Genomic DNA, 26,021 nt, shown 5'->3' with positions numbered 1-26,021 from the left:
TGTTAAATGTGCAGACTTAACTTATCCTTAAAAAGTAAGTGAATGTATGTGTGAAGTCCTTACACCCATTGTGTCCAAGACCCAATGCAGCTCTAATCTTAATGAGTCCATTAAGAGCTGCCATGGAGGTGCAGTGTTTAGCGTTGTCACATCACAGCAAGAAGGGCCTGGGTTCGATTTCCTAGCCTGGCATCCTGGATCCTTTATGTGTGGAGTTTTCAAGATGTTCCTCATGATCATGTGTCCACGTGTGTTTTCCCTGGGTGCTTCAGTTTCCTCCCACAAGTCAAAAAACATGCAGAAAGGCCGAATGTGAGTGTGTCTCTCCTGTGATGGACTGGCAATCTGCCTCTTAACAATAAATCAGACCCGCAGTGACCCTGACCAAGATAAAACGGTGGTAAAACAGACAATAAACGAATTAATCCATTAAGTCATGAACTGAAGTTTTATTGAATCGGTGGGACAGACATTGTAGAAATCATGGAAAAGTACAAATATTCAACATTTTCAAGGCTTGATGTGCTGAAATAAAATATTGTACACAAGTATCACAAGTATTAAAATGAAAAAAGCAGATCTAAGCACATTAGAAAGATAAAAAATTACAGGTACTTGTTTTAATCTGATTAGTACACAACAGCAGGTCAGTGACATCATTGTCAGCACCATTAACATCAGAATTAAATGTAGAACAAATAGCAATTTGTTAAAAGTTCATGTCCTTAAAATATCTCTTTTGGGATAGCCAATTCTTTGTTTGCATTCTCTTAAAGCAAAAAGTCGATATCCTGCCTCAAATGCCACGTTTTTGTTGATTTTCTAAGCGAACATACATGAACGTGACCTATAAAGAACAAACTTCTGCACATTTTTATGCACAATTACTGTTTAGTTAATAATTTTAAAAAGTGCAAATGTTTTTTTTGTTTTTTATAAAGGACGACCCCCCCCCCCCCCCCCCCCAAAAAACAAAACAAAAAAACTTGCATTCAACTCTATACTCTATTAAAGCCAATATTACACCAGTTATTACAGTTATCAGATCTTTATATTTAACTATTGTTGCTTTATTTCAAGACCAGTCACCAGACAGTGGATTAGAAGAGGCAGTAATGAACAAATTTATCTGGAATGTAATGCAGATTGGTTACAGCAAAACACACACTCACATTCACATTTAAGAACATTGTACTGTAATATTGAGTCAGTCTTGAGTGTCATAACTGTGAACAGAACTTATACAACTGATGCATTTCTAATGTCAGCTCTGTCCCAAATTCCACAATTCAGCCCTGCTTAGTGCTCTTACAGGAACATCAGTCAGCAACAACGAACCACATTTGTTTGGTAGAGACTTTTGTAATAATGTTTATTGTGTTTTAAAAGAAATGCACACAAGTGCATATCAGTTTTAAGAATGAGATTCAATGATGGTTTGTTTGCTTAATGAAATCTAATGAAACCTACTGTTTAATTATATTTTATATTCTTTTTTTATCTTTGAAAATGGTTTCTTTTGTATTTTCCTTTGTAAAGCACTTAAACGTAGTGTATGAAAGGTGCTATATAAATAAACTTGCCTTGCCTTGAAATGCATGAAGCAAACGTGACCTCAAACAACTATCAAACTTTTTACCTTTAAAAGATGAACGGTACATCACATCCTGATAATGCTGTGGTAAAATACAGTTTACTGACATTGAATACAAACACACTTGTGTTATATGAAGAATGATTAAGTTTTCTTGAAGAACATACAACAATTGTTGTTGCACCCATATTAACGGAAGAATCCCAGTTTCTCTCTCAGCCAGTCCTCAGTCAGATCCTCCGTATTTCTGATCTCAAACACCTGCACACAAAACATGAACAACTTCATATTACTGCTCATGATTTTGGAATGAAACAAGCTCATGATCAGATGACTACATACTTTTGGTCACCAGTGGATACATTCACTGTCTTGACCCTAAAGTGCACTAACCTTGGTCAGTTCCACAGTCTGTACCAGTTTGTTTTTGCTCCCAGCATACATCATCTGTTGCTCCGGTTTACATCCTGATGCACACAATCATCCAATCAGAAACAAGATTCACCAATATTAAATGTGGATTATGTTGAAGTGTACATACTGTAGCAAGTGTCTACACACATCGTCAGTTCCAGAAAAGTTGGGACAGGATGAGTAATTTAAATAAAAACAGAAACACTGTTTTGTCCAAGCTCCATTTCCATAAAAGTTGGGACATTTTGTACAACTCAATAAATATCAACTTTATTGTATTTTGTAAATATACACAGCAACACACTCCAAAAGTTGGAACAGAGGTGTGTTTAGCACTGTGTTTAATAATCTACCCTATTAATGAAACTTAATTGTTTGGGAATTAAGGACACTTATAGATGCAATTTTCAAGTGGAATCTTTGTTCATTCTGGCTTGATACGAGACTTCAGCTGCTCAACAGTCTATGGTCCAATTCTCTTCTTCATGCTGCACCATACAATTTCAACAGGAGACAAAACTAGACTGTAGACCAGCCAATCAAGCACAGCCTTGCTTTAGTAGTGCATGCAGAATGAGGCCTGCTCTCGCAGAAATCATAAACTTGTCAAAAAAAAAGACATCGCCTTGATGGCAGCATGAGTCACCTATGCCATAGGCACTGAAGCACGCCTATAGCATGACAGATGTTAGCCCGCCTGAACTGATTGCAGAGTGAAAACAAGTGCTGTGGTCCGATGAGTCGAACTTTCAGATTGTTTGGAAATAATTGATGTCATGCGTCCAGGACAGGACACATGACCTCTATTAACAACAGCATGGTTGCATAATCCGAAGTTCTAGACTCAAATTGTGTCCCAACATTTTTGGAGCTGAGGTTTGTATTTTGTGTATTTTGTGTATTTTGTGTATTTGTGTGTGTGTGTGATTTACCGACTGGACTGGAGAAGATAAAGCAGAGAGGGTACGATACTCTCCCATCATCATGCTGGTATTTGTAACTGTACACTACAAATGTGTTTATGTTACGGAACCACAGCAAATCACATAAATAAAGAATAAACATTGGTATCATAAATATTTGCTCCCTTTCTGATAGTATATATACTGTGCTTTATATATATATATATATATATATATATATATATATATATATATATATATATATATCTATATATACACATACACATATATATCTATATATACACATACATATATATATATATATATATATATATATATATATATATATATATATATATATATATATATATATATATATACATACAGTATATATATACTGTGTATATGTGTATATGTGTATATATATATATATATATATATATATATACAGTGTATCACAAAAGTGAGTACACCCCTCACATTTCTGCAGATATTTAAGTATATCTTTTTATGGGACAACACTGACAAAATGACACTTTGACACAATGAAAAGTAGTCTGTGTGCAGCTTATATAACAGTGTAAATTTATTCTTCCCTCAAAATAACTCAATATACAGCCATTAATGTCTAAACCACCGGCAACAAAAGTGAGTACACCCCTTAGTGAAAGTTCCTGAAGTGTCAATATTTTGTGTGGCCACCATTATTTCCCAGAACTGCCTTAACTCTCCTGGGCACGGAGTTTACCAGAGCTTCACAGGTTGCCACTGGAATGCTTTTCCACTCCTCCATGACGACATCACGGAGCTGGCGGATATTCGAGACTTTGCGCTCCTCTACCTTCCGCTTGAGGATGCCCCAAAGATGTTCTATTGGGTTTAGGTCTGGAGACATGCTTGGCCAGTCCATCACCTTTACCCTCAGCCTCTTCAATAAAGCAGTGGTCGTCTTAGAGGTGTGTTTGGGGTCATTATCATGCTGGAACACTGCCCTGCGACCCAGTTTCCGGAGGGAGGGGATCATGCTCTGCTTTAGTATTTCACAGTACATATTGGAGTTCATGTGTCCCTCAATGAAATGTAACTCCCCAACACCTGCTGCACTCATGCAGCCCCAGACCATGGCATTCCCACCACCATGCTTGACTGTAGGCATGACACACTTATCTTTGTACTCCTCACCTGATTGCCGCCACACATGCTTGAGACCATCTGAACCAAACAAATTAATCTTGGTCTCATCAGACCATAGGACATGGTTCCAGTAATCCATGTCCTTTGTTGACATGTCTTCAGCAAACTGTTTGCGGGCTTTCTTGTGTAGAGACTTCAGAAGAGGCTTCCTTCTGGGGTGACAGCCATGCAGACCAATTTGATGTAGTGTGCGGCGTATGGTCTGAGCACTGACAGGCTGACCCCCCACCTTATCAATCTCTGCAGCAACGCTGACAGCACTCCTGCGCCTATCTTTCAAAGACAGCAGTTGGATGTGACGCTGAGCACGTGCACTCAGCTTCTTTGGACGACCAACGCGAGGTCTGTTCTGAGTGGACGCTGCTCTTTTAAAACGCTGGATGATCTTGGCAACTGTGCTGCAGCTCAGTTTCAGGGTGTTGGCAATCTTCTTGTAGCCTTGGCCATCTTCATGTAGCGCAACAATTCATCTTTTAAGATCCTCAGAGAGTTCTTTGCCATGAGGTGCCATGTTGGAACTTTCAGTGACCAGTATGAGAGAGTGTGAGAGCTGTACTACTAAATTGAACACACCTGCTCCCTATGCACACCTGAGACCTAGTAACACTAACAAATCACATAACATTTTGCAGGGAAAATGACAAGCAGTGCTCAATTTGGACATTTAGGGGTGTAGTCTCTTAGGGGTGTACTCACTTTTGTTGCCGGTGGTTTAGACATTAATGGCTGTATATTGAGTTATTTTGAGGGAAGAATAAATTTACACTGTTATATAAGCTGCACACAGACTACTTTTCATTGTGTCAAAGTGTCATTTTGTCAGTGTTGTCCCATGAAAAGATATACTTAAATATCTGCAGAAATGTGAGGGGTGTACTCACTTTTGTGATACACTGTATATATATATATATATATATATATATATATATATATATATATATATATATATATATATATATATATATATATATATATATATATATATATATATATATATATATATACACATACATATATATAGTATATATATATATATATATATATTAATTACAATATCTGATAATATATCCTACATTGTGTGCTACAAAACCATTCAGAGTGCCTTTATTAGACACATAATTTAGCACAGCAAGATGTGATTTGAGACACAGCCACTTCAAATTCTGTCAAAACTGGAGCTTTGCATCAACTGGTTTATACAATTAAAACTGAGTTTGTTCTTCCCAGATGAGTCTCTGTTTAATCTAGACAAAGTGAAATCCTGTACCACTTCACAGTCCTTCATCCCTCATCCTGCTAAATCACCACCTCAACCACGTGTGTAAAAAGCCTAGTCTAAATAATTGCTTTTTTTGTGGTGAAATTTGTGTGGTATCAGGTTCAGCATTTGAGTAAAGGATATCTTGGCTGCCGCTCTGGAAGTTCATCCTTCAGTTCATCTGGAGAAACATCCTACAAAGACAAACGAAAGTGAAATCACCGTTAGCAATCAATTAACAACAGGCTGCATTCATACAGCTGCTGACGACAGTAATGTCTCCTCTCCTGGGTAAAAAACCAATAACATCAATAACAGTTTAGTCAGATAGTAATCCAAGAGGCTTGCGGTAATGCTGCGGGGTGAAGCAAAGTGGAAAAATTAGTTGCTGAATTAAACATGAGCTACTGCAGCAGGATCGCTGTACTTAGGGCTTTTTCAGAATTTGAATTCTTGGTTGAATTGCTGCGTCACTGTAATCATCATTGCAGGAGCACTCATTTCAACAGTGCAGCAATTTCAACACGGTGTGACCTGATATGCATATAGAAGCCACGGACAGGAGATTTTCATAATGCATTCAAGTGAATCTATATAGAAAAATCCAACTTTATTTTATTATGTTTTAAAATTCCTGACTAGCATGAAAATATCAGCTGCATGAACAAAACGTAAATTTAAATGATAAAAACAGCAGTGAGATACAGAGGGATTTACAAAAATGTTACGATAAATAGTATCACTGACCCAAAGAAACAATGTTTTAATGCATAACTTCTAATATTAAATCATAATTAATAGATTTCACTCACCTCATATTCCTCATCTAACACCACCAACTGCCGATCCTTATCAATCTTCACTGCAAGACACACACAATTTAACAGTAATTAATGTACAGCTTCATTCTTACTTTTACTCTTACTTTTATTATTACATTTGTTAAATATGTTAATGCTTGTTTTTTATACAGCATCATTTACTCCTGTAAAATGTTTTTATGAAGTTGAGGGTAGATGGAATTCAGTGTAGATAATTTGCAGCATTGTTTATGTTCACCACGTTTAAATTACAGTACTGAAGAAGGTTCAAGGATGTAAAGACTCACTAATAATGGCGGCGTTAGTGGTTTCCTTTCTGAAACGGAAATCCCTCAGCTTCTTCACCAGATCTCCATCAACTTCACATACTACTAATGTCTCACTCTGCAAATGAATATGTACATGATGGAGTCATTCATGAGGAACAAGCTGGGCATGGTGTAAAACTGTACTGATTATAAGTATGAAAGAATGAATGAATGAATGAATGGTTAGCTCTATGCTCCGTCTGTAGCCCAAGTATGCCAAATGAATAACAGTTATCAGTTTGCATTTATATGTTTTTAGGTTAAACAAAATTCAGTTAAGTGACTGTAATACATGCAGTTCCATTGCTTCACTGGCAGAACAGCGTGAATCCTCCTAGGTCATTTCTGGCACCATCTGCTGGTAAAAAGCTGAAATTGCAGGTTCAAGTCATATATGCCATATTTGGAACTAATTTTCCAGCGGGAAAACTTTCATTCCTTGATCACATTAATGGTGTGTTGTTGTTTTTAGTGCTTAAAATGTCCTACAAAGTTCTGTCCTATAGTTCTTATTATTTTAGCTTCGTGTACAGTCCCTCAGACATTATTTTTACTTCTTGTTACTGATCCAGAATTTTACTGATCAGATCAGATTCAGCAGCTCAGACACACAACATATGAAACAGTTAGAAACATGAAATCCTACACAAATCAAACCCTCTGATTAAAATATCGTTTCACTAATAACCGCACATGGTTGTTTTTAATCCATGTGTGAAACAGTCACATTTTGAACTAATTTTTGATTGATAATATTGAAGTAAAGTAAACAGGAAGTGCAACCGGAAGCTGGAATACCTTCCAACAATTTTGGGAATCCCATCATATTACATTTATATAAGCTGTTTTTTTCCTTCTGAATACTTATGAAATAAATACAAATGATAATAAATACTACATTCCTTGCATTCCAGAAGATGTTTTGGCATGTTACAGCACACCACCACCAACCATTCCACTCTAATCCACACACACACACACACACACACACACACACACACACACACACACACACACACACACACACACACACACACACACACACACACACACACACACACACACACACACACACACACACACACACACACACACACACACACACAGTAATACTAACCAGTACTGTCAGCCAGCACCACCATTAACACAAGTAACATTACTAACATCACATACACTTTAATACTCACACCACCCTCACATCCATCAGTATTATCTGTGTTATACTAATAATTCTCACCATGTTGGATTCCTGCAGCGCTTCTTCTGATCCAGTGCAACACCTATTCTCTTCCTGGCCTGTCACATGATCTTTAAACAGCCAATCACAGAACTGCATTATCATCTCTGATCCGAGATCAAATTCTCTTTCAAATTTAAATTTCATAACGCATTATAACAGAGGTACAATCTGATCAGAATCGCGGTGTGTCCTGCTCCACCTGAAAACACAGGCAAGAAAATCCACAGAGCATCACTCACACTTAGTAGTAAGTTATAGCAACGAATCCACCTTATGTACGTATTTGAGAGGTGAAAGCAAACATGAGTGCGCTAAAGAAAAAAACAAAACACAAAAGTACAACGATAACATACCAAACTCCTTACAAACAGTGACCCGGGGCAAGGACCAATCCCTGGTCTCCTGGACCCATGATGCTGTGTGGCACACACTACCTTTTTATATATATATATAATTAAAATAATAATAACAATAATAATAATAATAATTGTTATTATTATTATTATTATTATTAGTAGTAGTAGTAGTAGTAGTTGTAGTATTAACAAAATTAATTTTAAATTAAATGTATTCCTAAATTTAAGATAAATGTCATACTGTAATAAATATGTAAATGCTATTTCTTATATTTATTTAGTTAAACTTTTTAAAAATATATATTTTATTTATTTTGTTTAAAAATTGTTTAAACATTTTATAAATGTAATTGCACGTTTATCATAGCACTGTATTATTAACAGTTATTAAATTTAAATTATTGGTTAACTGATATCAAGTTTTGTCTTTTAATCTTTTTATTATTATTAGCTTATTTTTCTTCTTCTTCTTCTTCTTGTTATTATTATTATTATTATTATTATTATTTTATGTATAATATTTTTGTTTATTTGTGTGCATTTTTTTTTATTATTTAATAATTTATGGAAATAATGTTTTATAAGGATCTGTGATTATTAGCAAAGTTTAAAAGCAGTATTGAAGTGATTTTCCTTTAAGGCCGCTCCTCTGTTTGCAAACATGCGCAGAATGAGTCTATCGGCAAAGACTCGCCCTTTTTCCAGATTAGTTGATTTCTAAATCATCACCTCGCTCAACTTTAACTCTCTTGAAACTATTACATGATTTATGACTTTAATTATGTAGCAAGTTATGTGACGCTTTGAGTTGTGTTTCAAATGATCCACAAAGCTTATCAAGTGCACTCTGAAGCTGTGTTTTTTGTGGGACCACGTAGTGCACTCTGTTAAAGTTAGGAAGAGATTTAGGATTAAACCGGTTTATTTTGGTCGCTACTCGTAACTTCCTGCTTGTTGTAGAGTTCAGTAATCAGGAGTGCGTGAATTTTACTGATTCAGTTCCTTGTTCACGGCAGGTACGTGATTATTTTATTCACTTTACTATTAAAACATGGTTTATTTCATGATTTAGGAACATTTAATAAGACACTGGGTGGATATATACAACCCAGACCTCCTTCATTTTTCAGTCTGTGTGTGATTGAGTTTATTTAAATCATGAAGGTTGTTGGTGTTTCTGTGTGTAATTAGTTTGTGTTTCTGTGTGCAGGTCATGGCGGATTTCTCGGTAAGTTTAATCAAATCCAGTATATGTATATATTCTATAAATCACTGTGTTATTTTTACTGTTATTAAGTCAGGGGTAAAACTGACTCCAAAATATGTGGACAGTAGTTTGGGTGGTTAATATGATAATGAAAAGTTCGGTGACCTGTTCTGATTACTCATTATTGATGGTGAGTCACTACAGCGGATATGAACTGTGCTGCTGTGTGAGGATCTTTAGCTCCTGAGTCTGTAAAAGCGACACAGATTTGATTTCCTCTAGTCAAACTGGTTCTGATTCACACTTTACAGGAACTCAACACTTTTCCCGTTTTTTAAAGGCTGATAATTAACAAACACTGCAAAAATACAGCTAGTACAAATAAAAACAGCAGAAATTAATTGCATAACCCTGCTGCATGTGCAACTATTAAACAACTCCCTGAAAAGCTTCATTAGGATTAAATTGCCATAAATTTCATGGCAGGAATATTTTATTGTGTTCCCTGTTATAGATTTTTTAGACGTGGTCTCTTTCCACTGCCACTCTCTGGGACTAGTCCGGGTGATTGGGGAGTCGCAGACACATGGGGCTTAGTGTGACTCTCTACACAATATTGCTCTGTTTGGGAATTCAGTACTGGCGGGTGATAAAAAGCGGCCTCAGATTGGAGGGGGTGTGTGGTGATCCTGCTCTCCTTGATCAGATCAGGGTTTGTGCAAGCAGCAGCAGATACTAAATTGGGAATTGGAAATGACTAAACTGGAAGATAAAGGGAGAACTTCCCAAGAGCTGTGGCCTCCGTCACCCCTCCCAACACCTCATAGACTGTGAACTTGAACACTGCGTATTTGCACATCTTCATACAACCACTCTCTCACTCAAGCATAAAATCATCATTTTTAAAACTGAACTGGTATATCTTTATATATTCATATTCACCCATAATTTATTTTATTTTATTTATTTTGAAATCCATACTTCAAATTGTACTGGTTATTCTGTGTAAATATCCATATGTTTATGTAAATTCTTTTGCTTCTTCTTTTTATCTTTCGGAGAGCTTCAAACTAAATTTCATTGTACGCAAGTATAATGACAATAAAGGTTCTTCTTCTAACATTCAGAACATTATATTAATAATTTTAATAACAAATATGAATTTAATGAAAATTTCAGTACAAAAAGACAAAAATGTAAATAAACAAAAAATATTTGATCAACAGCAGATTTTCAGTAATTCATGTGGAAGTCAGAAGTTCAGAACTCTTGCTGATCTGAAGGTCTGTAGCAGGTTTGGGGTTAAAACCACAGTTTTCACTGATTAGAAAATGCTGCGTATGAAGCGAATGCTTCTGCGTATCCTTCGTTCTTGTCATCGGCAACAGATTTCAGTCAAGTTTTAACAGGATGATTATGGAACTTAAGCTTCCTTTTTGCACAAACTAAGGTAAAGCTTTGTTGACTGTGAACAGTGTCACATTTGGGCAAATGTTCTCTCAGCATAAACATACCTTAAAGATATATGTTTTTTTTTTTTTTTTTTTCCAGCTAGCTGATGCCATTTCAGATGATGGTCCACGTAAGGCACCCACAACGGCACACAACAACCCATCTGCTCCTACTGCCCCCGGCTGGCCTGGTGCTGCCCCTGGTGGCCCTAATGTAGCTCCAGCTGGAGGTCCTGCCCCTCCTGCACCAGGAGCTCCAGGACAATTTCCCGGTATGCCTTCTGGCCCAGCTGGGTATCCTTCTGGTCCTGGGATGCCAGGACAGTTTCCGAGTGCACCAGGACAGTTTCCGAGTGCGCCAGGACAGTTTCCGAGTGCGCCAGGACAGTTTCCAGGTGCTCCAGGACAGTTTCCAAGTGCTCCAGGACAGTTTCCGGGTGCACCAGGGCAGTTTCCAAGTGCCCCGGGTCAGTTTCCAAGTGCCCCGGGTCAGTTTCCTGGAGCGCCAGGGCAGTTTCCTGGAGCGCCAGGGCAGTTTCCTGGAGCGCCAGGGCAGTTTCCTGGAGCGCCAGGGCAGTTTCCTGGAGCTCCGGGGCAGTTTCCTGGAGCACCAGGTCAGTTTCCAGGTGCCCCGGGTCAGTTTCCTCCTGCACCTGGGCAGTTTCCCTCACCTCCTGGGGCACCACAGGCTCCCTACCCAGGGATGTACGGTCCTGGAGGCCCAGGCTCCTTCCCTCCTGCTCAAGGGCTCTCTGGAGCGGCATTTCCACCTGTGCCATCCGGCTCGTGGGGTTTTGGTCCTCAACCCACAGGACCCTACGGAGGCGCCCCTGCTCCTGGAGGAATGCTGGTAAGTCATGTGTGTGTGGTGACTGCGGTTAGGCATGTGCTGATATACATTATGATGTTTCTGATCATTTATAGTAGCATAGTAGTTGTAATATAGTTATGTGGAAAAAGTGCACCCCTGACCAGATACATTTTAATCTGTGAAGGTTGTATTTATATATTTTCTTTTAACATCAGCACATGTCTAATGACAAAATGAACATCTCACAGTCACACAGTGCACCTCTAGGTAGAGCTTCAGGCTTTGGGATGTAGACTAATGGTTTTGCTTCTGTAAGCTGCTGGATGGGGGTTAATGTTCTGAGGTTGTTGGTGGAACTGATGTGGATCTTTATGGATTCTAATGAATTAGAGGTCCCTTCTGTAGGTTCTGCTGGTCTTGGTGTTGTTTCTCTGCCTTATTCACTGGTGTTTCTGGTGGGCTTGCTTTCATGTCTGATGGGTTCTGGTGGTTTTGGGCTTGTTGATGCAAAACATACTACTTTTATGGTAAATTCTGGTTGACAAGCTTATTTTGTACACTTTTTTGAGGATTTTTGTTAGATTGTGGTGGGTGCGGGCTCTGTTATTTGTGGTTGCTCCTGAGTGCTGGATGAGGGATTGCTTTTGGTGTTCTTTGGTGGATGGGATCCTTTGTTTTGGATTTGGGTGAGATTTCAAATGAAAAATTGTTGTTTTTGTCTTTCAGCCGCAGCCCAGACATCCATATTACTGATCATCGCAACCTTCATGGACATCCTATGTATAAACAGTGACGTACAAAGCTTGTCTACTGTACAGTGTGGACAGTCTGTATATAAAGTATATCAAAGTGCTGCATATTCTATCAGAATGTCACTTTATTAAATCCTATTGTTCATTGTTTGCTTTAAAAATATTTAGAACATGGTCACAGTAAATCCTGGTTTCCGACTGGCTGGCAGAGCCGTACTGATACCTCATTACACAGCAGCTGTAAAGTATATCCAGTCAAAAAGTGAATAGGAGTTAAAAGCAGTAGCAGAAACTCAACAATTTGGGAAAACAATTCCATGTGACTCTGTAACCTGGCTACACCCATAAACATCAATGTAGCTAATTTACACACATAATAATTATTATTCACATACGGCAAGTGGAAATGAACCTATTAACCTTTTTTTTTAGCTGTTTATGTGTAGTGAGCATCATATAAAAATCAATTGAGGTGAGGCACACACTGTAAATAAAAATGCATTGCTGTATTTATTTGAGTTATGAGGAAGTAAAATTTATGTTATGTAAGGTTGTAGGGAGGTTGAAACAAAGCTGAACTTCTTGTTAGAACATTAAACAGTGACTTTATTGAAGGAGAGCGAATCTGATTCACATTGTAGTTTTTTATCTTGACCTTGTCTGTTGATTCCTCATAACAACAACACTTATTTCAGCATCACGAACAAATTCCACAAATCATTTAGAAATTCACCATGGATGTAGTTACAGAGCTCAGTACTGAAACATAACTTTTGCCGGTTGCAGTGGTTTCCTCAATGGTTCCTGGTTGTAACTTTATTGTGGTTCATTACTGTTCTCACTCATATAAAAGTATACCCTAGCATACCCTAGTATACCCAGCAACAAACAGCTACACCGTCCAGTTATTTAGTTTCTTCAGTTTAGTGCAAGCAATGCGCTGTATTCACTCATTAATAATGCCATTTACTTGACCTGCAGATGTACAACATTAAGCCTTGTAGCTTTAGTTAGAATGTTTTGGCTTCTGGGCATTTGAGAAAACTGTTTTGTACAAGGGAATTTTATAATAACTGAACCTTTCTGTGTGTATTACTGCACAAAATTAACATATTACTGCATTTATCTAAACATTGATTATGTATTGTTAAATGATTAATTACTAATGCTAATAATGATGTAATTCATTTGGTTATTAATAGCTCATTAAGCTTTGTTGATTGTTGTGATGAAAATGTGTGATTATTTAAAGGGAGAATAATGCAGAGGGTTTAGTTGCAGCTTCAGGTTTTTCTGGTGTGTGTGTGTGTACGTGTGCTCTATCTGGATCATCGGGTGAGGTTTGGAATGAGGGCGGGGCTCTGTCATTTCTATGTAGTCATATTGCTCTGTGATTGTTTCCAGTCTGTTTTCCAAGCAGTGAGTTCATGATTTCAGAATGTTTGTTTTTTTTACTGTGGGAAATAAATAAGCAGTAGTGAACCGTGACTTTTAAACCTCGGCCCTCTATCCCCCCCAAAAAATGATTTTACCTTATTTTATTTTTTTATATATGACTTATTTATTTCTTTATATATTTCTATTACCACTCACTTTCTAAGGTGCTAATCCTAGTCAGGGTCGTGTGGGTGCTGGAGTCTATCCCAGCTCTCAATGAGTGCAAAGCACACAGAAACACCCTGGACAGGGCGCCAGTCCATTGCAGGGCAGATACACACACACACACACACACACATCTAAGGGCAATTTTAGTAGTAGCTCCAATATACCAGACTGCATGTCTTTGGGCTGCTGAAGGAAACCCACACGGACACGGGGAAAACATGTAAACTCTATACAGAAAGGGCCCAGACCACTCCACCTGGAAATCGGACCCAGTACCTTCTTGCTGTTAGGCGACAGCGCTACCCATCGAGCCACTGTGCCGCCCTTCTTTATATTGTTCTTATAAATTAGAATGTTTATATTTTGTAATATTACAAGATTAGATTTGCATTAATATTGACACTTTTTATATCAACCAAATTACAATTACATTTATACCAGCCATTTTGCTTCAAATAAATGAGCATCAAAAAGCCCCATCTGTGTGTTTTTCCATTAGGAATATAAAAAAAAATGATGAAAGTTCAGCACACTACGCAAGTTCCATTTCAAGCTGAAGTTCAAACCACATGACTGTCATGCCCATGGGAATTTGCAGACAGATATTATTGCCACTGGTGCAGCAAGCAGATCTTGTTGTAAAGTTGGCTATAACTAAGCCCACCTTTTTAAAAGGACGATATGATTGGTCAATTTTACTGTAATTTGAAACTGGTCTTGCCCTAAATTCCTATTGCTTGGCCCTCTGAAAGTCTATTGCTAGATTGTCTCTTATCACTATGTTTTTTCTAGTGACAATATAGGGTGACAAAGAGGCTTCTTTAATTTAAGTCTTCACATTCCAACATAAATTTATCAGTACTTATAAATTAAGTACGAAGGGTTTATTTGCTCAGATTTGTATTTGTTTAAATGTCGATTTTTAAATTATTAGTAGATCAAATCAAATGAGAATTAATCTTGTTATATTGTAGAATATATCAGGCCTTCTTATAGGGTCAGGAGGGTCCTAAATAATTCCCATCAGATAATATAAAGCGTCTGATTAATTATTACATACTGGGATTTATTAGGTACTTCCAAAACTGTGATTATATCCATCATTGGGTTTGGCTTGCTCTCCTGTGTTTATTCCTACCTTGTGCCCAATGTTTTCTTGTGGCACCGGACCCGCCGCAACCTCTTACCATGTTAAAGCTGTTGATAAAAAGAAAAACTAAGATTCTGTTAAAGATTAGAATTTCAGTTTGTTTTCTCCTTATATTCACTTCCATGCAATAAAAAAAGCTTCAAGTATTAAAAACATCTAGATTATTTTTGTTTAATGCACAGAAATATAAACCTCAGTGTCAAAAATGTTAGGACAGGACATGAAATGCATTTCTAACATTTTTATGTTCTTAGTTTTAATGCACAAAATATCAGACTTTCATCAGATCAGAAACCAGCCTGTTTACATACAAACAGCACTTATTTCAGGAACTTTGGAGAAACGTGTTTTAGTGATGTTTACAGCACCCACACTGGTTCCTGTATAAACTTTGCACTGAATGAATCTACATGCACTCTGGTGCCACCTGGTTCGCTTCTGTTTCCCAGACATTGGTGGGTTCCTACAGAGAGCTTTAACAAGTATGGAGGAAAACACTACACTTTCTGTATTCTGTCTCTTGTTTGGTTTAGTGCCTGACCAGGCTGGTAGCACAGCTGAAACTTAAACCATGGTCTACTTAATGATGGCCTGGCAGATTAATCTGGTGCACTACCCTCGCCCCTTTGCCTGGCTCAGTGGTAGCTTCCTAATGAGGATGAGTTTGTTTGTTTGTTTTTTTCAAATTGTGAATTGCAGCAGTGGTGCCGTCTCACATTGACTTTTCTTTTGAAAAACAACATTATTAATTGTAATAAAACAATTCAAATCTTTTTCTTTCTTATAATGTTAAAAAAATGAATTTGCTTAACATAAACCAGTGTTGAACCTTCACCGGATCAGAAACCATCCTGTTTACATACCAACAACAATTATTTTTAGGAGCTCTTAAGAGAGCTCTTTGTGGTGCACTTTTAGGAAACTGCAAGTGTGAAGAAACTTGTTTCTGGATGTTAATTGAATGTATACTGGTTCTTATAAGAACTAATGCATTAATTAAATGCAATAATTTCTCTAGTTTGGATATATCTAATTTCTTTATGCACTTGGGTGACTTGTGGTTTGCACAACTTCCCAACGTGCTATATTGGTAGCTGTAATTTTAAAACTAAATCACTGACAGCAGTATTTGGAAGTAGCTTTGTGTGTGTGTGTTTTTTTTCAGCCAGTGCCGTATGACCTGCCGCTCCATGCTGGAATAATGCCACAACTCCTCATCACACTAGTAGGAGTACCTGTACCAGGTGGAGATAGGTACCAAATTGTCATTATTTCACTGTGGATGCTTCCCAACATGCTCACACTATTTACTCTTAACATATACAAATACATTTACTATGTACTAAATATAGTGTGAATACTTTTGCAGACTAACCTGCTTTTTTTCTCCTTAGGTTTCAAGTGGACTTCATGAAGGGTCCTGATATCGTTTTCCACTTCAATCCTCGTTTCAACGAGCAAACCATTGTCAGAAACTCTAATCTGGAGGGCTACTGGGGTCCAGAGGAGAGGGAAGGGGGCTTCCCTTTTATTCAGGGACAACAGTTTGAGGTACAAATTACAAACATCAAGTCAAAAAAAGTTAGGACAATTTGTAAAATATATATACGTATATGGTCATTCTGAATTTGATGCTTGCATTATAAAAAGTTAAAAAGTTTGGACAGGATGTCTACAACTATTGTCTTGTATTTTTACCCACATTTAATAATTGCTTGTGGACTGTAGGCACCAACTTAAGTATTCAGCTGAGCATCCATACAAGCTATTCTTGTTCCTCATAATGTACCACGCTTTTTCAATAAGAAACAGTTCTGTAGTACAGGCAGGTCAGTATAACAACAGCACTCTCTGATTACAGAGTCATGCTATTGTACTGTGCAGAAGGTGGCTCTGATTAGTCATGTTGAAATAAACATGGGTGTCTTAGAAATTGCAGATTAAAATCTACAAGCAGCATGTGCTACTCCACAATATGTAGAGATCTTTCGGTGGTAGTGATACTTTCACAGATTTACCTATACACCTGTATATCATAATAGATGCTGACTTTAAAACATCAGCACACTGCCCACAATCTGGATGATTCTTGGATGGAGTTTTCCTTAGATTTCTACAGTTTTCCTAAATATTTTTTAAAATATTATGTACTTTAGAGGGTAAAAAACCTGAAATCCTTGTTAATGCAAATTCAGAACCAATGTTTTAATCTGCTGGATTATTTTCTGTTTGTTTGTGTGTGTGTGTGTGTGTGTGTGTGTGTGTGTGTGTGTGTGGTGTGTGTGTTGTGTGTGTTTGTGTGTGTTTGTGTGCAATTAGTTGAAGATCCTGGTGGAGGAGAACGTGTATAAGGTGGCGGTGGATGGAGTTCATCTTTTGGAGTATGAACACAGAGAAGGCGGCATGGAGCAAGTTACACTAGTGAGAGTTTTGGGAGACGTGAACCTCGACAGCGTCGGTCCCTCCATGATCTAACACACACACAGTGCATTTAGAAACCCATTTCCAAAAAAGTTGAGACATTTTGTAAAATGCAATAAAAATAGGTATCTGTGATTTAATAATTCTGTTGAATCTTTTTTAACTGACAAAAGTAGAAAGAAAAGATTTACAGTGTTTCCACTGATCAACTTAATTGTATTTTGTCAATATAAACACATTTAGAATTGGATATCTGCAACACACTCAAAAAAGGCTGGGACAGACATGTTCAGCATTGTGTTCCATCACCTTTCCTATTAATCAGACCTTTTAATGATTTGGGAAATAAGGACAGTTGTGGTCTGATTCTCTTCTTTTATAACACACCATACATTTTCAACAGGAGACAGATCTGGACCACAGACAGGTCAGTCAAACTCTGTGTCTACACAGCCCTGCTGTTGTTGTGTGTGCAGAATGAAGCCTGGCATTGTCTTGCTAAAATAACCATGGATTTCCTAGTAAAAGACGTCACCTTAATGGCAGCATGCATCTCTCTTAAATCCAATAGTACCTTTACACATATAAGTCACTTATGCCCTGGGCACTGATGCAGTTGCATACCATAACAGATGGCTTTTGCATCTTTTGCTGATAAAGGTTGTGTCTGTTGTTTTTTAAAACAAGCTTAAATGTGGACCACGGTACACATTTCCACTGACTTTTGGTCCATCTGAGATGAGTCCAGACCCAGAGAACTTGGTGTTTCTAAGTCTCAGGTTGCATCTCTTGATGGACTGTGTTAAGTAAGTACTTCCAAACCCAAGTGGCTATATTTAGCACAGTAACATGATTGTTTCTCATGCAGTGCCATCTGAGAATTTGAAGGTCATACACTTAAGACGGTTGTTTCCGGCCTTGACCTACACAGACTGAGATATCTCCAGATTATTGTTTTCACAATATTATGTATGATACACAGTTAAAAGAAAACCTACAATAATTAGCAATTTTATATTGAAGATGTTCTTTTTGTCTGATTGTCAATTCTCTCTGGAAGTTTGGTACAGACTTGACCCATGACCCATCATTGATTGTAAAGACTGAGCCTTTGGTGGACTCTCTTTTTATACCCAATCATAATTCCTTTACACGTTGTGGAATATAAATTTTCACATTTAAAAAATACATTGATCAGTAAAAACATTGGTAATCTTTTCTTTCTACTCTTGTAAGCTAAATAAAGATTAAAGAAAATTAACAAATCAAAGATTATCCTTTTATTGCATTTTACAAAATATCCCAACCTCTTATGAATGGGGTTTGTAAATGGCAGCATGCAGGAATAAACACGGTCACTTTAATATCCTTAAATCATTTATTTAGTCCTGTTAATTGTATGAGGAATATTCAGAGATGGTCTGGGTGCACACAATATGCACACACAACAAAGTGTAAACGTTAAGGAAGTTCTGTATCAGTCTCAGGACTGACACGCTACAAGTATTGCAGGTTTGTGGGTTTTTCCCACAGATGATTTCATTCAGCCTAGCATTGATGTTGTGTGTGATGCTCTGCTCATTTTTTCCCTTTGTTTGTGGGTGTTCAGTGTTTTTGATTTCAGATCTAAATTTAATTTGAGGCTTTTTCCATCTCTACTTCTGCTTTCAGGCAGTTAAATAAGCAGTAGAACAGCAAAGCAATGTTATGAAATCTGATCATAAGAAAGAACTGGAGACTCAAAGTCCTTTAGGAGTAACTCTGCTGTCCATTTGTAATCAGAGCAGCAGAGATAGATTTTATTACAAAGTCTAAATTAAGCATCAGGTTTTGTATTTTCATTTATTTTAGTTTTGCCGTTATTCACAAGAACTTTGCCTGCACCTGAAAAGCTTTTCTCTGTGTTATCATCGTTACACCAAAAATTACACATCTGTAAATAAAGCATATCAATTTCATTTAAAAAAACTGCCATCAGGACTCTAAGCATGTGGAAGTACAACTGAGCTCCACAGTTTACATACATTTGGAAAATGTATTTCATGCTTGTCTTAAGATACTTCAGAGTCCAAAAAATGTTTTTTGCAAAATACAACAACCACCATGCTTTACAGTAAATACAGTGTTGCTGGGTTTTATTCTCACCCCCTTTCTTCTGTAAACATACCTCTGGTAACTTTGACCAAAGAACTCATAGGATTATGGAGAAACAGTTGCTTATGTGTATGATCCCAAGAACACCAAACCTACAGTGAAGTATGGTGGTTAAAGCATCATGATATGGAGCTGCTTCTCGACAAACATTACTGCATCACTACACATCATTAAAGGAAACATGAACTGAATGAAAATATCGCATTATGGTATATTTAATCTCAACGACCAAGAAACAAAGTCTGAATGTTTTAACAACATGAGTCTAAACATAAGGACGCAAGAACACAAAACTGGTTTCTATCAGGAGGATTTTTGAAATCAGTGGGATCCTCATAACTTTGGAGAAGTGTGAAATAATATGTTAAAATAAGCATGAGATAAAAATAAGATTAATTATAATGAGCTGAACATGCATGCATTTATTTACAAATGTGTAATTATTGTTCTGTTTACACGAACCACCTCAGATTTCACTACAGCTGATACTGAATCCTTCTGCTCTTGGTCTGAGTCTGATATTTCATGCAGCCACAGATATTTAGCATGCTATTTAATAATAAAATCATTTATAATCTTAAATCAGCTGTATCACTGACAGTCTGAGCTGAAAGAACGATATTTCTGAATGCTGAAAATATTTCACTAATTCTTGAAACTGAAGATTTCATGGTGACACTGTACATTTACTGTTATTAATTTTCTATGCACATAGAACAGTGTCTCATAAACCGGTCAATTATTGATATTAATCAATGTTTCATTTACAGTATAAATATTAAAATGTGTCAATGAATGTACAGTGATACCAAGTGCAAAGTGTTTATTTCAAGTATAAAGTTATTATTATTATAATAATTGTTTATGCAATTATGTGCCACTTAAATTAGTTTCAAATAATAAATATTTGCCAAAGATGCTGCATCTTGATTTTTTTATTATTTTTTTTGGGGGGGGAGGCATGGGGGATCAAACAAATGTGACCTCCATTTGAAAAAAAGACTTGTTTGTTTTTATGGTAATAACTATTCATTATACTGCCATGTGAACAACCCTTATGATTACTGCATTCAGATGTATAAAATCAGTTATGGCATGAATTATATGCTTCCAAATTTGCAACAGTTTGTGGAAAGACAGTCATGGACTATGGCCACAAGTATGTGAACACCCTCCTTAATAATTTTATTATAAAATAGTTTATATGTGTTAAGTTATTTATTTAATTTATTTTTTATACATTTATTTTACTTAATGTCTAGTGCACTACAATGTTAGTGATGACTAGAAAGTGGGCTTTAATGAGATTTGAAGTTTTTGGATGCTGATTAAACTAATTTGCAAGAAAAGATATTTTTACAAAATAAACTAAGGTTTATAAAACAATTATTAATGTATATTTTTGAGTTTAATGTTAATGGCATTTTATTCAGTAGATCAAAAACGTGCGGGAAATCATTGCATAAATTTATTACATATATTATTAATGAGTTTAGGTTTTTTTTATGCATTTTCCTCCCTTTTTCTCCCCCTTTTTCTCCAATTGCCCAATTGCATCATGCTTCCTCTCCGCCTATGCCGATCCCTGCTCTGAAAGAGGAGATCGAAGTTAAACAAACACCCCCTCTGACACCCCGCTGACCAGCAAGCCGTATGCATCTTATCACCCACACATTGACGAGTGTTGTGCCACCTAGCGTTGTGTACGGAGAGACACACCCTAAGAGCACTCTTTCCTCATCTCTGTGTAGACGCCACTAATCAGCCAGCAGAGGTCGTAATTGCACCAGTCTGACAGAGAGAGACCCATATCCGGCTTAGTCCCACCCATCTGAACAACAGGCCAATCGTTGTTCATGTGGCCGCTCAGCCTCAGCCAGCAAGGCAGAGCTGAGATTCGATAAGATGTATTCGAGATCCCAGCTCTGGTTGCAGCGTGTGTTTTTACCGCTGTGCCACCTGAGCGGCTGAGTTTAGCTTTAACAATAATCAGACTTGAATTCGATTATTTTTTTTTGGTTGGGGGGTGGGTGTTGTTTTGGCGGGTGGCTAGGTGGGTAGCACTGTCGCCTCATAGCATGAAGGTACTGGGTTTGATTTCCAGATGGAGCCGGCTTGGTTCTTTCTGTGTGGAGTTTGTATGTTCTCCATGTGTCAGGGTAGGTTTCCTGTAGATGTAGTAAGCTTATTGCTTTATTTTTAGTTTTAACTAAAATGTTAGAAATATTAAAATTAACACATTTACTTTTAAAAGCTGTATTTGTTTGAATAATAGTAGTAAAAATGATTAGAAATGTTGAATTAAAGCAAGATTTTAATTGTAAAACATTAACGACATAAAGAAAACTGAGTGGTGTGACGTCACGGCGACGTCACTTTGTCACTGATTCCGCTAGGTGGCACCAGAAGCAGCGAGTAAAAACGCATCGGGACTGTAGCGAAGATTCATTCACCTTCACATTATTTATCATTTATTCATCTAAACTAATTCAGTGGTCATCATGAACGGTACAGCACACAGTTCTCATAACGCAGTGGACATACAGCTGAAGAGAGGACCATCAGGTATCGTTTAATGACATGTTTTAAACTCGCAGTGTTTAGCTTCAGGCTAAAGGAGGTGTAACTAAAGTACATTAGCCTTAACTTGAAAGCTAACTGACTCGCTACCCTCGCTAAGTTTCATTTCACTTTAGATACACGGATTAAACACTTTTTATGTAACAGTTTATTGTTTAATTAGTCTCAGTGATGTTTAGTTTATTAGCTGTTTGATGATTTTGGCACTAATGTGATACTCTAAAATCTTGCTTGCTATTAAATTATGAAAGCAAAGCAGCTAATGCTAATAGCTACAGAGTAATAAAGATGGTTTAAAGATGTGCTGATGAACAATATTATAATAACCTAATAATTCAGTCATCTTAATTAACATGCAGGAATAATAATAAGATTTTAAAATTTTATTTATAATTAAAACATACAACTGCCTTTTAATAATAACACCAAACTAACAGTAATATTAACAACAATGAGTAATAATTTCCTTATCTGAATGATTAGGAAAGTACAGATTTTAAATATAATCAAACTGTATATTTCTTTATGATTCTGATGAGTAGTATGAGAGTAAATAGTTCAGACAGTGAACAGAAAGTGAAAGTGGATTTGCAAAGAAACTGCAGTAATGTAGCTGTTGTGTTTTCTGCACTGTTCCAATCACTTCACATTTCTTATTTTATTTGATATTATTAATATGCAGGTCATTAAAACTAAATAAATATGAATACATAGCCAGTTGTTAGGAACAACATACTAATAGTGGATAGAAGATCTTTTTGTTTTTAAAACAGCCGATAAGAACAACGTGTTGGGAACATTCCTTTAATATCTTGCTCCATGTTTGCATGATTGCTTTAGGTAATTACAGCACGTTTGAACTTTACATGATCAAACAGGGCAGACTTTGACTTGCTGCTTGTGATAAGAGGACTATGATAAAGTTATAAAATATGTATGCTTCATCTTAGGCCAGCCCCTTGGCTCTGTTATTACAGATAAACTAACAGAAGTTGCGTAAATATTGTAATATTGTGACTTTATTGTTATGTCTTCTTTACTAAAGAAATACATCCTTTATTTTTGGTGTGTGTGTGTCTGTCTGTGTGTGTGTGTTGTAGGTCTGGGCTTTAACATTGTGGGTGGAGTTGACCAGCAGTACATGATTAATGACAGTGGGATCTATGTTGCGAAGATCAAAGAGGACGGTGCTGCAGCTCTTGATGGGCGCCTGCAGGAGGGAGACAAAATCCTTGCGGTAAAATTGATCATTATACTGTGGGTGTGGGTATTCATATGTTAGAGAACATTTTGACTGATGTTTCACCCATTGTACTAAGGGTGACGGTACATCTGGAGCTAACAATAAGTTGATGTTTTTGTGTGTAGATAAATGGATGTACACTGGAGAATCTGAGTCATGGTGAATCAGTGGAGCTGTTCCGCTCAGCAGGAGAAGATGTGGTTCTGACCATCCTGCAGAGGGTTTGTCTGCACCTTTTTTAAAGCCTTTCCATTATTAACTTATTTTCTTCCTCCCAGTTGAGTCCATTTTTTTTATTGCTTACACCAGCCCCACACTGGTTGAGAAAAGTTGCAGACTAGCACCTGCACCCTTTCACAAGTGTGCAGTCCAGCTAGTGTACTAGTCTGCTGCACTACCCAAGTGCCCTGATTAAAAACTCTTTCTTAATATAGAATCTGATAGAGATCTGGTATAATGCATTATATTAGGTGATCCAATCACAAATGATCAACACTAATTACAGGTATAAACATGATCAAAGCCCATGGATTCAATCACTCTGGTGACTGACACTGGGAATTTTTTAATGAAGGTTAAAGTGCTGAATATTGAATTAACAGCAAGTGCATCATACCTGTAAGAACAACATTTAAAAATGCAGTTGGATTACCTCATTACCTTTTTTTCTGCCAGTCATGTTGTTGGAACGCTCAGAAGAGCCCTTCTCTCAACTCCCGTTTTTACTGGTCACAAATGTAAACATGCCAGACTCTGACAGAAACTGCCCTATGCTGCTTTGATGGTTCTGTATTGATCATTGTTGTGTGTATTGATCATTATTGTGTGTGTGTGTGTGTTCTGTTGCAGCCTGCTGTCACTGGTAACGGCCCTATTTTCACCCGTCCTGATGGAGACTCATCCTACCCTATGGCTGTATCCATGGTTGTTTTGGGACTAGCTGTGACGGCCTACATCATCTACAGACGCACTGGCTACCGGAGGCATTTTCCATTTTAAACTTTGTGAACTTTATGAACTTTTTGCTGAAGGCCAAAAATGACCTGCAAGATGAGAGCTGCAGGAGTAGCTCATGTTTCATCAGATTTCTAATCAGAAGTGAAGAGCCATAATTATAGACACCTAGCCTTAAAGCTGTCAGAATGGCAGCTAGCTGCTTAACCAGATTATTTCAATGGGTTGTATAGAAGAAAATTGTTTTAACACCTGTGCCATTCTATAGTTTATTGAAACCAAAGCCATGTCCAGAGAATTATGATTCCATATAAAATAGTCCTTTTGGAATAAACAAAATGAAAATAATCATGAATGCTGTGGAAGGCACGCAGGTAGGATGTCATAAAAACAAAAGAAGGGCTGTGTTTCAATCCAGCCTGGTAGAGGTATGAGGGTAGAAGAGCACAGTGCAAAATATTGAGACATCAAGTTCAGAACAAGGCAGGAGCACCACGTGCTTGTATTTAAAATTAGTTTTAGGTTTTTAATCTGCTGGGATGTTTGTGTTCTCTGCATTGTGGCAATCACAGTGTTTGATTTACTGTATGTATCATATTGATGTCCCTTCATCGAAACTCTTCCCTCAGCTAACTCTAACATTTCTAATGATTAATTTCATCCAAACATTTAGAGACAATCATAAAGACATGAGCGGCAATTTTTTTTCTGATCATTTTGATATAAAAAGAGATTATGGATGGATTGCATTAAAAAAAAAAGAAGCATTTCTTAGATTCTGAACTGATATTTTATTCAATGATGGATCATTATACTTAAATATAACAATATTTTTGCCCGCTTAACATTTACAAACATCAGCACAGCTATGATTTAAAACAAAAATAATGATTTAATAAGAAAGTAAATTTTTACAGCCAATCAGCTCCATCTGATGTGTGTGTGACGATTAGAGATAACAGGACAGTAACATAACTTTATGCTGGTAGTCATCAACACTTAAATAATGTAAACAGAATGTACTGGTGTCTTGTTATCCTGGTATATAGGATCAGCAGCAGCACCACAAGGTACACCTGGTTCTGTAATATTGCCTCCAATTTGTTGATAAAGCAATCCATGGACTGAACAGTTTCTACCAGATGCTGCTCACAGCATTATGGATTTTTCATTGTAACGGTTTATCTTGGATTTGGCAGAGATGGACCATCTGGATAAATTTGACTCCTCAGACCATACTACATTGCTCAGGGGTCCAGAGTTGTAGTTTTCTTGGATCTTTCTGTTCATGGTTTACTTTCACTGTCATTGAAACGTTCAGTTAACCCTGTTAGTGGACTTAGCTTTTGATTCGGTAACAAAGTCAAACTGCTTTGTTTCTGTTTGTCCAACACAAAAGTTCGTGCACGTGTTTTCTTCTAAGGCTAAATTGTATGATGTTGATGTTATGACTTACTCCCCCCTGCTGGGTGAAACTTGAAAGTATAGATAATTATGAACGTGCACCTTGCACTCCAGTTTGTGTCCATGCTACCTTAAGAAATGTTTGTTTGAGGGGTCCACTCAAATATTTAATCTTGTTCTAAATAAATCACTTGTAAAATGA

The 26,021-nt window shown here is 37.1% G+C and overlaps 3 protein-coding genes across 4 annotated transcripts; 2 read left to right on the top strand and 1 right to left on the bottom strand.

Annotated features, from left to right (window-relative positions):
- Positions 1-1,674: 1,674 nt before the first annotated feature.
- gmfb (glia maturation factor, beta) lies at positions 1,675-7,786 on the bottom strand. Of its 2 annotated transcripts, none has more exons than XM_062994874.1 (7): positions 7,729-7,786; positions 6,471-6,567; positions 6,175-6,224; positions 5,507-5,556; positions 2,941-3,023; positions 1,988-2,061; positions 1,675-1,855 (listed from the first exon to the last, which is right to left on the bottom strand). In XM_062994874.1, the coding sequence occupies exons 1-7, from the start codon at positions 7,729-7,731 to the stop codon at positions 1,784-1,786; spliced, it is 429 nt and encodes a 142-aa protein (XP_062850944.1). In that variant the 5' UTR covers positions 7,732-7,786; the 3' UTR covers positions 1,675-1,783. The 2 variants fall into 2 exon arrangements, with proteins under 2 accessions (XP_062850944.1, XP_062850942.1); XM_062994872.1 differs by lacking the exon at positions 7,729-7,786 and adding an exon at positions 6,784-6,846.
- Positions 7,787-9,035: 1,249 nt separating this feature from the next.
- Positions 9,036-18,858, top strand: lgals3a (lectin, galactoside binding soluble 3a). The gene is made up of 6 exons (XM_062995668.1): positions 9,036-9,103; positions 9,298-9,315; positions 10,846-11,595; positions 16,229-16,317; positions 16,458-16,614; positions 17,383-18,858. The coding sequence occupies exons 2-6, from the start codon at positions 9,301-9,303 to the stop codon at positions 17,536-17,538; spliced, it is 1,167 nt and encodes a 388-aa protein (XP_062851738.1). The 5' UTR covers positions 9,036-9,103; positions 9,298-9,300; the 3' UTR covers positions 17,539-18,858.
- A 3,204-nt stretch (positions 18,859-22,062) lies between these two features.
- Positions 22,063-26,021, top strand: synj2bp (synaptojanin 2 binding protein). Its single transcript, XM_062995666.1, has 4 exons — positions 22,063-22,203; positions 23,319-23,455; positions 23,587-23,682; positions 24,311-26,021. Exons 1-4 carry the CDS (start codon positions 22,140-22,142, stop codon positions 24,458-24,460), a joined length of 447 nt encoding a protein of 148 aa, XP_062851736.1. The 5' UTR covers positions 22,063-22,139; the 3' UTR covers positions 24,461-26,021.

The sequence above is a fragment of the Trichomycterus rosablanca genome, chromosome 5, assembly GCF_030014385.1.
Source record: "Trichomycterus rosablanca isolate fTriRos1 chromosome 5, fTriRos1.hap1, whole genome shotgun sequence".
In the NCBI taxonomy this organism is placed as follows: Eukaryota; Metazoa; Chordata; class Actinopteri; order Siluriformes; family Trichomycteridae; genus Trichomycterus; species Trichomycterus rosablanca.
This window is presented reverse-complemented; position numbering and strand designations above follow the sequence as displayed.